Here is a 13,652-nt window from a genome sequence, read left to right on the forward strand (position 1 = left end):
CTACGGTTCACTACTTGCAAAACTAAACACATATCCATGATCTATGATGAACAGGCTTCACAACGCATATAATAATTGCACATTTCATGAGATTCGAAAAAACTCCAACCTGTAATGGCAGTGCTAAAACCAGCGTCCTTTGCTCTCAATTCCTTGAAACAGCAAGAGTAGAGGGATGAGGAAGATGATAAGTGGTGCTATCCGCAACTGCCTTTGCTCCTATCGTCCATAATTCGATTTTGCCATTGTTGAGGTAATTTTGGACAGTTGAGAATCCGAGCCTAATTCCTTCCAATGTGCCAAAACAGATGGTGTAGATGATGCAAGGGTTCCAAATCAAAAAGAATCACCAAAAACGGTTGAGAATTGAGGATGAAACTTGAGATTGAAGCTTGTTGTGTTCTTGAGGGTTTGGAGAGAATGTGAGAGATCTAGATCCAATCTTGGGAAAAGTGTTTTTCTGTTATGATTAGGCAAGGATTTAGAATATATATGTGTGCTTAATTGATCACTAATCATGTAATTAACCAATTTGGCATAATTAGTGATAATGTAATTTTTGCAAATGAGGGCAAAATAGCCAATTCACAATGACAGCACATGCCAGCTCAAAATTGGTTCCAACATGTCCAAAACACCATATGTGAAGTGTAGAAACAATTCCCATTGCAATTGGTTGCTTAAATCTCATTTTCACTATGTGTTTGCAAAATGTCCATTTTTGTCATTTCCATTTTTCAAGACAAAACTCAAACCTTGTGCATTAACCATGAAATGAATATTCAAACACACTTAAAATGCCATTCCTGAGGTGTTGGAAAAAGTCCTATTCAAAAATTCCCAATATTTTGACTTTTGGACAATTTTGCCCCTGGTCCAATTCAGCTGTCCAGTTGAAAAGTGACTTTTTGCCTTGGCCATTTTTGAACAAATCCAATGATGCACCCTCAAAGTACATGTCAAATGGAGTTTGTGCATATAAAGAACTTGCAATTTGGACAAAGTATGTGGTAGTTATGGCCTCCTGATTACGGGTTTTTTTGAAATTCACTGAGCCATATTTTGCAAACCGTACATTGGATTTTCAAGTTCTTGGACTTTTTGGAAAGGTGAGAACAAGATCTACATCTGTCATGTTGAACAATTTTTCATTTGAAGCTTCCTTGGACTTCTGTTTTTGAGGTCAAAACTTTCCACTTTTGGAAACTTCTATTACAAGTCAGTTGCTATTTTTGGCAGTTTTTGTCCTGACTTGATTTTCTTCATTCTTAAGCTTTGAGATGTCAAATATCACTTGTTCCAACATGAATGAAGTGTATCCAACTCATTTCCACCTCCACATCCATCAGATCAAGCACAGTTGACCACAGTTGACTTTTCATCTGATAGATGAATTTGGCAATGCATTGACCAATTTAAGCCCCAATCTCCAACTGAAATGGCTCAAGGGTGACACCCTAGCCTCAATAATCACCATATAATCACAAAATGATCCTCATCTCCATCTCAAACACCATCTCCTGATTAAACCCTGATTGGCCCAATACAACTGATTAGGGTTGACCAGTGGTCAAAACCCTAATCTCAAGGAATCTTCTTCAACCTCCTGATGACATCCAACCATGGTGATGATGATGTATCGATTCAATCAACATGAAGACCAATACCCTTGGGAGTCACAAAACCCTAATTCACAGCTCAATCCTCAGATGGCCCATGATCAATCAGTACAACCCTAGGCTTGTATTTTCTGACTTCCTCATCTTCTGATCAAGACTTGGGAAGATAGCTTGCACTATGTAACCACATGTTATGCAATATGAAATGCCTAATGTCCTAAAATGAAATACAAATATGTTGATGCTAGTCCCAAGAGAGGAGGGCAAATTTTGAGGTGTTACAATCGGTAATGAGAGAAGAAATAAAAGATGAATTGGAGAAGAAAAGGGAAGAAGAAGACAAATTTCTGCAGAGTTTCTCCCTGCTCTCAAACTGAGATTTTCTATTTAACTATGCAACTACACTTCTCTTCTCTACACATTACAATAATATGGTTTCTCCCTATTTATAGGTTGTTTCACACCAAGCAAACCCTAATTGACTATTAAAACAAACAAATAAAGGCAAGTCTAAAATTCTGTCGAGACATATTTCGACATTTACACATTTGGACACTTCCTTACTTCTGTCGAGCAACATGCTTCGACACAAGGAATTACATTCTCAACACATCACATAATTCATTGTGTCTAAACAATCTACATTCATCATAGATCTTAACTTCTTGAACACTTTGACTTGCACTCCATTCATCATAATGTTTGCAATCCAATTCTCAGTTCTGCAGTGTTCCAAGTTTAGCTTCCCACCTGCCAACTGCTCTCGAAGATAATAGAACCTCATTTTGATGTGTTTGCTTCTTCTATGTGCTATCGGATTCTTCTCCACATTGGCAGCATATATGTTGTCGATCTTCATGGTAATCGCTCCATGATCCTTCACTTTAATCTCTTTGACCAAATTCACCATCCACCTTACATGACATGGACAAAGAGAAACAGCTTTGTACTCTACTTCACACGACGACAATGCTACTAATGGTTTCTTTCTTGAACTCCAAGCATCTGGTACACCACCTAGTATAAACACATAGCTAGATATGAATTTTCTATCCTCAGTATCACTACACCAACTTGAGTCGGTGAAACCCGCTAGCTTGCATTCTTTTCCTTTTTTAGCTGTAGGAAACAAAATTCCATAGTCGAGAGTTCCCTTTAGATTTCTTAGTATCCTCTTCATTGCTGCTAGGTGTGATACCTTTGACTTCTGCATGAATCTACTCACTATAACTACATTGTATGCTAGACCAAAACTTGTGTGACAAAGGTATCGAAATGATCCAATGAGTCTCCTGTACTGCGTTGGATCGACATCATCTTTATCTGATTCTTTCAATAGTTACAATCTAATCTCAGCTGGAGTCGAAGTTTGGTTGAAATCTTGCATCTCAAATCTCTTGAGTATTTCGCCTGCATATATTCTTTGGTGCATCATCAAACCTCTACTTCTCATGTAGAATTCGACACCAAGGAAGTATGAGATATTTCCCAAGTCTGACATTTCAAACTCCTCACTTAAGTAATGTTTGAAATCTTTGATCTCGTTCTTGCAACTTCCTGTTATCAACAGGTCATCGACATAGAGACATAGTATAAGCAATTCACTATTTCTTCTTATTACATATAATCCATGTTCAGTTGTTCACTTCACAAGTTTCTTCTCCCTTAGAAAGCTATCTATCTTCTTGTTCTAAGTTCTTGGAGCTTGCTTAAGTCCATACAGAGCTTTATGTAGTTTGTATACCTTACTTTCTTCTCCTTGTTTCACAAACTCAACTCGTTGTGACACATAAACTTCTTCATCTAAGGGGCTATTCATGAATTCACATTTCACATCCATTTGACATATGTGTCAGTTGTTCATGTTTGCTAGACTAAGAACCAACCTGATTGTTTCGATCCTAGCAACAGAAGAAAAAACCTCATCGAAGTCGATTCCTTCCTTTTAAAGAAATCCTTTTACCATGAGTCCTGCCTTGTGTCGAGTTACTTCTCTTTTGGGATACAACTTTACATTGTAAACCCACTTCACATCGACCATCTTCTTGTCTTGAGGAAATTTGACAAGTAACCAAGTGTTGTTGACTTCGATGGACTTTAGTTTCTCATTAATTACTTTCATCCACTTCGAATCCTTCAATGTCTCAACTGCATTGGCTGGTTCGACATATGCATAGAACCATAGTCTACCATCTCACCTTCATCATCGACCACATCATGTGATGTAATCACACATTTTTGTAACCTTACAGGCATGTGTCTGGTTCTTTGAGGCCTGCTTGTGCTTGCTTGACCTATGTCTTCTTCTTGTTGAACTTCTCTTTCAACTTCAATTGCTAGTTCTTCACATAAGATTCTCACTGAATCTTTCTTGACATTTTTAGTCCAATCCCATTCCTTAAGCTCATCTATGATCATGTACCTGTTGATCACTACTTACTTGTTCACTGGGTCGAACAACTTGTATCCTCTAGTCGAATGATATCCTATTAGGATCATTTGACTCGACTTGTCATCAAGTTTTCTTCTCAACTGATTAACACATGTCTATATGCGATAGATCCAAATACCTTCAGATGACTCAAGCTAGGCTTGACACTAGACCAATATTTCTCCGCTGTGATTCCTTCTAGCTTCTTTGTCGGATATCTATTCAAATTATATGTTGCAGTCGACATAACTTTTCCCCATAATTCTTTGGGTAGATGCTTTCCTTTCAACATACTTCTCACCATATTCATGATGGTTCTATTCTTCCTTTCTACAGTTTCATTCTGCTGTGGTGTGTAGGGTGCCACCACCTCATGCATAATCCATTCTTTCTCACATAATATGTCGAAGTCTTTCAACACATATTCTCCACCACCACCAATCCTTGAAAATCTTGAGCTTTCAACCATAAATTTAAACTTGAAAAATACCTCAATCACTTCACTTTTCTTCTTGATTAGGTAAGTCCATAATTTTTGACTGAAATCATATATGAAAGTGACAAAGTATCTGTGACCTCCAATCAAATCCACCTGGATAGATCCACTAACATCAACGTATATGACTTCAAGTATTGTCTTCGACTTGCTTCCTGCATCCTTGCTGAAGTTGTTCTTGTGCTGCTTCGCCTGCACACATTCCTCACACACTTCATTTGGAATGTCGATTTCTGGTAACTCTAAAACCATATTTCTTCTTTTCATATCTCTGATGCCTTTGAAATTGAGATGGCCAAGTCTATAGTGCCATATCCATTCATCCATGCTAACTGAAGTTGCAAGGAACTTGTGCTCCATCACGTTAAGTTCAATCTTCAAAGTTATATTTTAAGACATATGATCCTTCAAGATTAGCCTTTCACCTGAGTCGAGAACTCTCGTCATCTTGTTTTCAATCGACACTTTGTAGTTCTTTTCAATCAACTGTCATATACTGAGAAGATTACTTTTCAAGTCTGGTGTGTACAGTACATTGGAAATTACTGACGTTTTTCCATCTTTCCTCATAATCCGAACATCACCAATACCTTCAGCTGCTAGATAATTGTCATTTGAAAATTTTACCATGTTCTTCATTGAGGGTTTTATGTTGACAAACCAATCTTTAATACCAATCATGTGTGATGAGCATCCTGAGTCCAAGTACCATTGATCTTGAATTCTTTCTTCAATTCTTGTTGTGACCATCAACAACATCTCTTCTTCTTCATGTTTTGCAAACTTTGTATCATTTTCTTGATTCTTTTGGTTTTCAGGACAATCACTAGAGTAATAACCATACTTCTAACAATTGAAACACTGAATGTGACTTTTGTCAGGTTTTCGACAACCAATCTACCTCTACCTGTATCACCACCTCTTTGGTACGAGGACTTTCTCTGGTTTGACCAACCTCCTTCTTGCCGATTTCGACCAGTCGAATTGTTGTAGTCTCATCTACTTTTGTTGTCGAACCACTTCCTTTTACCTTTCTTTTCTCTTATTGATTGCGCATGCAAAGCCACATCACTCTTCGACTTGCCTGCAACTCTTTCAGTCATTCTTTGTTAATGAGATTCAAACTTCCCTTGAATCTCTTCCTTTGTCAATGTTGACAAATCTTTCGACTCTTCTACGACTACTACCACGTGGTCGAACTTTGGAGCCAATGACTTCAAGATATTTGCAACAACTGATCTTGATATCAACACTTCTCCACATACCTTGATTTGATTCACCAGTTTTGTAACCCTAGTAAAAAATCAGTTATGCTTTCATTGTCTTCCATCTGAAGCAATTCATACGTTCTTTTGTGAGTTTGTAACCTCACATCTTTCACATTCTCAGCGTCTCCAAATGATATCTCAAGAATTTCTCATACTTCTTTTGCTGATTCAACATCACTGAAATTTTCGAAATTATCTGCATCAACGCATTAATGAATCATAAAGAGAGCTTTATAATCTTTCTTCTTCAATTCTTTATGTGCATCATTTTCTTCATCCGTCGCGTTTTCTGCAAGAAACATCACTCCCACCTTCACAAGATCCGAAAGATCTTGATAGCATAAAATAATCTTTATCTCCTTGCACCAATTCTCGTAATTATGCTTCCAAGAATCGCTTAGTCAACGCTCTAGATACCAGATGTTAGAATTACATCAAATCTGTGGAGAATTCCTAAGTCAATCTTGATGAACAACATGACTCTGCTGCACTATCGATAATGAGAGAAGAAAGAAAAGATGAATTGGAGAAGAAAAGGGAAATTAGGGTTTTAGAAAAGGGAAGAAAAAGTCGAAATTCTGCAGAGTTTTTCTCTGCTCTCAAACTGAGATTTTCTATTCAACTGTGCAACTACACTCCTCTTCTCTAAACATTATAATAATAGGGTTTCTCTCTATTTATAGGTTGAAGTTACCTAGCAAACCCTAACTAACCTAACTAACTGTTAAAACAAACAAATAAAGTTAAGTCTGAAATTCTGTCGAGACATATTTCAACATTTATACATTTCGACACATCCTTGTTTCTGTCAAGCAACATGTTTCGACACAAGGAATTACATTTTCTAACACTTATAATTAACTACTTATAATGAGTTTTAGTATAAAAAAACTACCTAAATAACATTTGTAAATTTGAAACTCTTATAAATCAACTCAGTTGATAGTTGTACAGAGACATCATAGGTAGGGATCGAAAAAACCTTAAATTTATTTAAACATAAACCCTATTAATTATGATTAATGTTTATACTTGATTGATGCCATCTAAAAAGAGAAAAATCAATTGTTCATTCAATTTTCCTAAAATTCATTTTCAAAGCAATTCTAACATGCAAAAACCACCCTCTCCCACGCGTAGAATCCATTGCAGCATGTTGTTCATATCATCATGTTATAAAATCATAATCACCACGGCTGGTTTTATTTAATTGCATTTTATAAAATCATTTGAAACTTGTTTGAATGGTAAAGATTATTTTATATGAGAGTTAATTAATAATAAGAATAGTATAAAACATGACTCTAAGTTATTTAATATTATTATAAAAATTACATATTCAAAATTTTAAATAATCTAAAAGTAGTACATTTTCCATATAAATTACGCAGGCATCTAATAAAATTTTTTAAATTTGCTAAATAATATAAATATTTCAAAAATAAAAGTGTGTTCATTAGTTGATTCCATATTCTTTTTCTCATATAAAAATATATTAGATGTATATTTTAATAGTCAATATTTATATAAATTTTAAATAAATTAAAATATTGCAATGAAGTAAAAAAATAGTTGTAAAAGTAAAATATCTAAAATAATATTTTAAAAATAATTATCTAAATAAAATTTTCATTATTTTTTTTATAAATTTTCTTCACACAAATATATAACACTATAATTTTTTTTTTAATATTAAAATTGAAACAATCAGACACTTAATCATCATCACAATCCTTCTCCCTTCTCCATTATGCATTTGCAACCAAACTCTAATCTCCAAACAAGTTCGGTTTCACTTTGCCATGAGAACGCATGAACAAAATCAAACCATAAAGTACAAACGTGATTGCATTTTTTATTAGAATAATCTAACGTGCAAGTGATGTGCAAACATTCATCCTTTTTTTCAACATAGAACTTGCACATGACATGAGAGATACCTTTTACATTTTTTCTATTAGCAACCTCTCTTACAAGGAGAAAAACCCTTAATGTTAATTAAAAAGATAAATACAAAATAACATTTACAATTCATCATGATTAACCCACAAGCCAACATCTCTTTTCGGGTCTCACAATTCAATAACCAAGCTACATTTTGTCTATTGTCATGCTTGTGTAGTAAAGAAGTTGTTTTTGAAAGGCATGGAAATGGTTTGATGAATTCTTAACTAAAGTTGAGTGAGGATGGAATTTTCTAAAAGACTCTATAAGACTTGGGAAAGAAAAAAAACTCTCATCCCTTATTTCTCAAGTAATTTTTTTTATTATAGCTCTTATAATCATGTTTCATTTTGAATTTCTTTTAGTGTTTAATTTAAGAAGTACCATATGTAGTTTTTTTTATAGCATTGCCTCTATTTTACACATCTACAAAATTACCATGAACAATGAAAAATTTATCTTTTCAAAGTTTATAGTTTAAAGAGTAAGGAGGAGATGACATCCCTAATGATGGAGATGACAAAGACCTATCCCTTTTGGTTATCACCTTCTGTCTCATATAATGAGAAGAATATAGTAGCAATAGGCGTATTGTCGAGTGCCAAGTCGAGAATTTCAAATCCTCGGACAAAATCTCAACTATTCGTATGAATTTGAGAGGGAAAAATTATTGGCCTTTAGGAGGTTGGCTTTGAAAGTATAGAGTTACTCTATTGTAGAAATAGAAGTTTTTAAAGTATAGAGTAACTCTATACACAAAGAAGAATGAAACAATACCCTATACTTCAAAGAGCCTTAAGTGCAAATGTGAAAAATTAAACAACTATCTTAAGAAATGCATAAAAATAAAGTAAAATAAAGAAGATAAAATACGTTAAATAGATTGATTGATGAGACGTCCTATAAAATTTATAAAGTGTTGTATTTATAGAAAAAACTATCCTACTATACATAATATTGTGACCGACAAAAAATGTTGTCTCATTCAACTATTATCGAGGATAGTGCATGATTATTCACTTTGTTTTTGAGATAGGCAGGTCCCCATATTTGACATTGTCTTTTGATTCTCAACATGTTTGGTTGACCTCTTCCTTAAATGCAAAATCTTCTCTGCTCGTAGTTCCACAAACTTCTCCCTCTTCGTTAAACTTCTCCCTCTTCGCTTAATAACACTATGATTTTGGAATGTGTCTGTAAAACTTAATTATCCAGTATGTTTGTTTGACTAAACATAGAGTTTTGACGACCACAATATGTTTCAATAGATTTGAGAAATATATCGTTGGCTCATAATAGTCTCCATTTGTACTCGAATTATCTTATAATCTCCTTACTCGCATAGTCATATCTCAATTGAAGGTTCACCATCTAACTCAAAAATTATCGCTTAATTCTGATTGACATTTTAATTATTATTTTAGGTGTAAACAAAACTTCAATTTTTTTTTTATATTTTAAATTTATATTAAGATACTCATTTTAGTATTTCCAAAAAATCTCATAACCTTGATACATACTCTTACTAATACCATAACTCTATCTAAGCAAATGTTTTGTTGATGAAATTGTGAGCATAGCATCCATAATAAGAATATAACAAACATCAAGTATAGTGTCAATTTAATCACCAATTATAATGGACCAAAATTATAATCTGTAGATACATCGTTGCCACAATCGAAGCACCACTATATATTATCAGAAGAAATACAGTAGAAAAGTAATTAGAGACAAAGGAACCATAAAACTACAACTATACCACTGCCTGACTCCATCCTGCATGCCTGTGTTTTCCTATCTAAACAATCATTGTTTTGTTTTTCAAATCTTATTTATCAAAAAGAGTTTGAATAGTAAAGTTACAAAGCAACCCTTGGCCTTCAGAAACTTTTGTCAACAATTAGGGTTCCAAGTTTGTGATTGCCTCTTCATGAAAGTGCAACAAGTGCTGTTTTCTTCTCTTCATTCTTGAAAGTGCAACTCAGAGAGAGTTTACCAACTACGAAAAGAGAGAAGATAAATATGAAGTGAGAGAGATTTGTTTATATATATATAAGTGATTCATTTTTGTCCGTGCGGCATGTTTCGGCAAACCAAATGCGTGTTTTGGCCGGTGATCACCCTTTCTTGACTTATGCTTTGTCCACATTTCCTCGATAAGATACAAAGCTCTCCATTTTTCTCTTATTGTACCATTATTTTCTTTGGTTTCACATGCTATCTTTTGTGATGAGAGTAATGTTTAAAACTCGGATTAATGTTTAGTGCTAACTCCGTAATCATTAATCTCTCTACAACATGATGCTGATTGATTTGTTTATGCAGTTTTTAGCCGGTCATATCTTACAAAAAAATAATGTCTAATACAACATCATCCAAATAATGTCTATTTACTAGTCTTTTTAGGTTTACTATCTAAGGTTGAACTATTATTATAGGTAAGTTTGCTGATATTTTAAGGTTTGATTGGATTACGGTTTCTTTAGATTAAACTTATTTAAAATTTTTAATATTAAAGTAAATTATTATAAATAAATGAGATAAAGTTAAAGAACTATATAATTGTTCCAACATAGATCGAGGCAAGAGTAGAACCAACTCGTTAGCATGATGAGTTATAGACTAAATTTATCACTAGATTTAATCGGTCTTGGCCCAAACTTGATTCAATGAGAAGGAGTCAAATATAGTTATAAAATCCGATGAACAAAGATATTTATGACGAAAATGGCGTCAGGATAATGATGTCAAAAAGATAAAATATCGATTTTAATATCGGGTGTTAAGCACAGGGTTATATGACATGTGGAGCTAACATAGACGTAGTATAGAACACACTTGATCAAGGTGGAAAACTAAAGCAGTGCGACCAAAAAACATAGCAAGTTATATATTGATATTTGTTATTCTGGACGACTATGATTGGAGCGGAGGGAGGAGAGTCTTTAGAAACCATAATAAGACCTCTATATAAAGGACCACAGATGTCAAATCAAGATACATTCTTGAAAATGTTAAAACATGACTCTTTGCCTCAGTCATTCATTGACTTGCCAAAGTTCTTTGAAGGTACCACCTCCATCACTCCTCCAAACTGGAAAGGAACTCTTAAAGATGAAGCTTTACTAGACACTATCATCTTATTGATTTCCAACTCATTGTTGGTATATTTTGGTTCATACATGATTATTGGTTTCGTCCATGGGAATTGATGTATAAATCATTCTGTTTTCTTTAACGGTAAGATGACACTTTGTGGTGGCACACGAGGTCCCAACAATTGCCTCCATACTAGGTGGATGTTTGACCGATGGAAATACGTGCCCACCGTGGGAGGAAGCACCGAACCACCTCACCACTGATGGGAAGATTTATTGGTAAACTAACTCTTTACCAAGACAATAGACAACTCCCTTCAAAGTTTCGTTGTTGAAAATTTCCACTCATGTTATTTTATCTCACTAGAAAGTGCACTTCTAAAAAACACTTGCACCAGCGAGAGGCCTCGTCTTCTCTCTTTTTACGACGAAGAACTGACACTATAAGAAAAAGCTTGTTCAGATAGGGGAATTTTCTAGGGGAATCGCCCCTCACTAAATGCACATGTTTTGTGAGGCGACACCCCTTGCAAATGACAACATAAAAAACAAAATTAAAAAAAAAACTGTGTGGGGATACCCTCACAAAAAAAAGGAGGGATTTTAAAATTTTAAGATTTAGGATTGCAAGGGACATCCGCTAGCAGACGGTTGACCATTGAAAAAAATGTCATTGACCATTGCAATTTGTGAGGGTCTGCCTCTAGTAAAAAGGAACCGTTGTTACAGCGTGGGGAGCCCCCTCGCAACTGTCAAAGGCAATGTCCCATCCAGTTTATTCGTGCCAGTAGAGCCAGAAGCATTAACTATTGGTAGTTGCATTTTGCGAGGGGCTATCCCTAGCAAGAAGTAATCGTTGCTAGCGTGTGAGGAGCCCCATTTTTATTTACTGAGCCAACGTCCCATCACCGCTTTCACGTGCCAGTCCAGTCAGAAACTTTAATTAGTGTTAGGTGATTTTGCGAGGGTCTGCCCCAAGCCAAATGTGGATGTTATGCAGCATGGGGAGCCCCCACTCAGATTTCCCCATTAAATCACCACTTCAACCATTTCTCTCCTAGTTCCCTACTTTGTTCCCACTGTGCTAGGGGTTATGCCCCTCACAAAAAGAAAAACATATAATCATTTGCGAGGGGATTATCCCCTCACTAATGTCAGACATATTGTGTTAGGGGAAATGTCCCTCATAAAAAGCAAAACATAAATGTGTTTTCTAGGGGTTTATCCCATAGCAAAATACTGACACGTTTTTGCCACTAGTTTGCTCCTACGCCAGTAGTGCAGCAAGCTGAAGTTTATTGATGATATTTTGTGCGGGGCTTATCCCTTAGCCAATTTTGTGAGGGGCTTACCATCTAACAAATAATTTGCGATGCCATGTTTAGCTACGGGCCACCTCCCCTCACAAAATTTTGTTTTGTGAAGGGTTTTTTGCATTAGTGAGGGGTTTTACCCCTAGTTAAAACGTATTTTTTTTGTAGTGTGATCAATAGTGTCCCAAATCATCACATGCATATTATCATCAAGGTGGCAATGGTTGGCTGTGATGTTTAACACATATTGTTGGATCAGGTAGGTTCATGCTATATCATGTATGATGAGGCCTACCGAAAGATGAATTTATATCCCATCATACACCATAATATGAAGGAAACATTTAAGGCTTTGATGAACAATCACAAGATACCTCAAATACGAAGAAATCTTAGTGGCGTCTGGATAAGCTACAGGTTGAGAATAATTAGGATAAAATTATAAAATCATAGTGTGCGACTCCATCTGCAAGTGTGTCCTCAGACACCCTTCATTGGCGGCCTTAGATGTTGTTGCTTCAACTGTTAAATTGAAGATTAAATCCATACTTTGGAGTAACAAATTTTGGTGTTATAAGTTGACTTAGGTTCATCCCATACTTGTTTTCTTGATATCCCCACGAAGCAAACAAACATGGAGGAGTTTCATGACCTATATGAAGAGCTCGAAAGAGCACTAGAACTAGATTCTTGGATAAAAGATATTTTTTTGGATGAATCCCAAGAAGATGACAAGGTAAAGGCACCCAAAACCTAAAAAAAGGTGGAGATACCTGAACCAGTTAGAGAATTCACTTCCATTTACGAGATGAGATTTATAAAAAAACACAAGGATAAAGGCCGACCACAAAAACCCGTGTACGGGGCGTTCCCGAAATGTTTGTAAAGGAACCATAATATGTTTCTATGGTAAGTTGATGCTTCTCGGTAAGTGTACCGATAATGTCAAAGTAATAAAAAGATCGAAATCAACAAAATGTGTGCAATGTATAGAAAACTAGTCAAAGGGGGGGGGTCGAGTTTCAGTGGGAAAAGTAAATAAATGAGTAAATAATATCACGAAAGCGGTCGATTTGTGTTCTAGAATCCTTTATTCCTCTATTATTAATGTTTGATGCCTTGTATGAATGGTCTTATTACTACAACACCACATAGAGTTAACAAAACCGTTATAGCCGATCCCTCACGAAATAACTCACTAACCACTACTCGGAGTTTTCTATCCCTAGTCCGCCAGCGTAAGCAGGGTTAGACGATGTATAGAACGTTAATTCTTTATGCCACTACCCGAGGTCTCATATTCCTATTCAACAAGCATAAGTACAACAATTTCCCCAAATCCAACACATAGGCTAATGATCAGTATTCATTATGGCTCAGAATCAAATTAAAAGAGTATCCCACATAAAAATTAAGAATAATAATAAATTAAATGGAATTATAGATCAAAGGTTCATAGAATAATCAAATCAAGATAGAA

General features: G+C 35.2%; 1 protein-coding gene across 1 annotated transcript; it reads right to left on the reverse strand.

Moving 5' to 3' along the window:
* Nucleotides 1-2,223: 2,223 nt before the first annotated feature.
* LOC127095190 (secreted RxLR effector protein 161-like) lies at nucleotides 2,224-2,799 on the reverse strand. The gene has a single exon (XM_051033916.1). It carries the CDS (start codon nucleotides 2,797-2,799, stop codon nucleotides 2,224-2,226), a length of 576 nt encoding a protein of 191 aa, XP_050889873.1.
* Between the last annotated feature and the right edge of the window lie 10,853 nt (nucleotides 2,800-13,652).

The sequence above is a fragment of the Lathyrus oleraceus genome, chromosome 6 (assembly GCF_024323335.1).
Source record: "Lathyrus oleraceus cultivar Zhongwan6 chromosome 6, CAAS_Psat_ZW6_1.0, whole genome shotgun sequence".
Classification (NCBI taxonomy): Eukaryota; Viridiplantae; Streptophyta; class Magnoliopsida; order Fabales; family Fabaceae; genus Lathyrus; species Lathyrus oleraceus.

What these genes read in the sequence shown, in the direction of transcription:
- LOC127095190 (XM_051033916.1), bottom strand. Translation starts at nt 2,799, where the DNA reads ATGAAGAGGATACTAAGAAATCTAAAGGGAACTCTCGACTATGGAATT.